Source organism: Octopus bimaculoides, chromosome 15 (assembly GCF_001194135.2).
Source record: "Octopus bimaculoides isolate UCB-OBI-ISO-001 chromosome 15, ASM119413v2, whole genome shotgun sequence".
Lineage (NCBI taxonomy): Eukaryota > Metazoa > Mollusca > Cephalopoda > Octopoda > Octopodidae > Octopus > Octopus bimaculoides.
Window position 1 is genome coordinate 49,841,884 of NC_068995.1, and position 1,378 is coordinate 49,843,261.

The following is a 1,378-nucleotide window of genomic DNA, read 5'->3' on the forward strand; positions in this document are numbered from 1 at the left end:
AGTGGAACTGAACTCGGAACCATGTGGTTGGGAAGCAAGCCGCTTACCACACAGCCACTTCAGTTCATATATAATTTATTATTACAGTAAATGTCATTTATATAAATAAATTACAACTAGACAGACAGACAGACAGACAGACAGATAGATAGATAGATAGATAGATAGATAGATAGATAGATAGATAGATAGATAGATAGACAGACAGACACAAACTCTAATCATTTCATTTATTTTGTATTACTCTGCACGTTACATAGAAATCTTATTTTCAGTGGGGATTGGGTTCAGTAAAAACGGAAATATGTATTACCATTTATGAAATACTGAATTATGAGCACGAAAAGCAAATAGGAAATAGTTGTTTTACAAGATTCAACATACTTGCAGATCAAACTTTCAACAAACAAGCAACAGAAAAAAAAAGAGAAATACAGAAAAGAAAGACAGCCGTTGCAGCTGCAAGTAGTGGTTGACGTTAAAAGGTGAGTAGAAAATGTCTAACAGTTTTCGCCCTTTCATTGGTTACATATATATATATATATATATGTATGTCTATACACACACACCCATACATATTCCAACATCAACAGTGGAATTTAATTTTCTTTCCTTTAGTGATCGCTATATTACGTCTCATGTTAAAGGTTACTACCTAGACAATACAGTAACATGGGCTGACATTAAAATTACCGAAAGAATAGCAGAAATATTAATAATCCGAAACACTGAAAAAAAAAAAAATCATCGATTTTTGCAGGATGTAATACATATGTTTAGCAGCTGACTCGAAATGTCCCCGAATGTTTAATACTTTCCGATGGAACATAACTTCATTTTGAATGCAACGTTCGGTGACATCTGTATGAAAGAGCATCTTGGAGACAGTCTACAAATTACGACAAAATACTACTACTACTACTACTAGTATCTCCATAATAATAATAATAATAATAATAATAATAATAATAATAATAATAATAATAATAATAATGCATTTTATGATATGCAAATTATGATACCCTGTTTCATTGTCTGGAATAAAATATATGTCTGACTTGTTAATGTTCTAAGAGTCAGCTGGTCATTAGAATTCAAAATCCCATTTAAAATCAATAAAATATACAGCACATATGGTGAGTGCAAATTGTGAGGCACTTTGGGTAAAGTGCCGCGGAGCCATCCTTTTACTACAAACCTGAACCGACTAATGATGGTGTTGATTGAATTTGGTAGGGACGGTCACTGTACGGAGGCCTATCGCAGACATGCATACACCTTTCACCATTTGTGTCTTGCTTGTTTCAGTCGTTAGACTGCGGCCATGCTGGGGCATCACCTTGAAGCATTTTAGTCGAGAGAGTCGACCCCCCCCCCC

The 1,378-nt window shown here is 34.4% G+C and overlaps 1 protein-coding gene across 1 annotated transcript in view; it reads left to right on the forward strand.

The window, feature by feature from the left end:
• Window positions 1-1,378, forward strand: part of LOC128249539 (uncharacterized) — a 44,769-nt gene that overhangs the window by 36,759 nt on the left and 6,632 nt on the right. Inside the window, exon 2 of the mRNA XM_052973420.1 lies at window positions 391-485. Coding sequence (XP_052829380.1) covers window positions 391-485 — 95 coding nt within the window. The remainder of the gene's footprint in view (window positions 1-390; window positions 486-1,378) is intronic.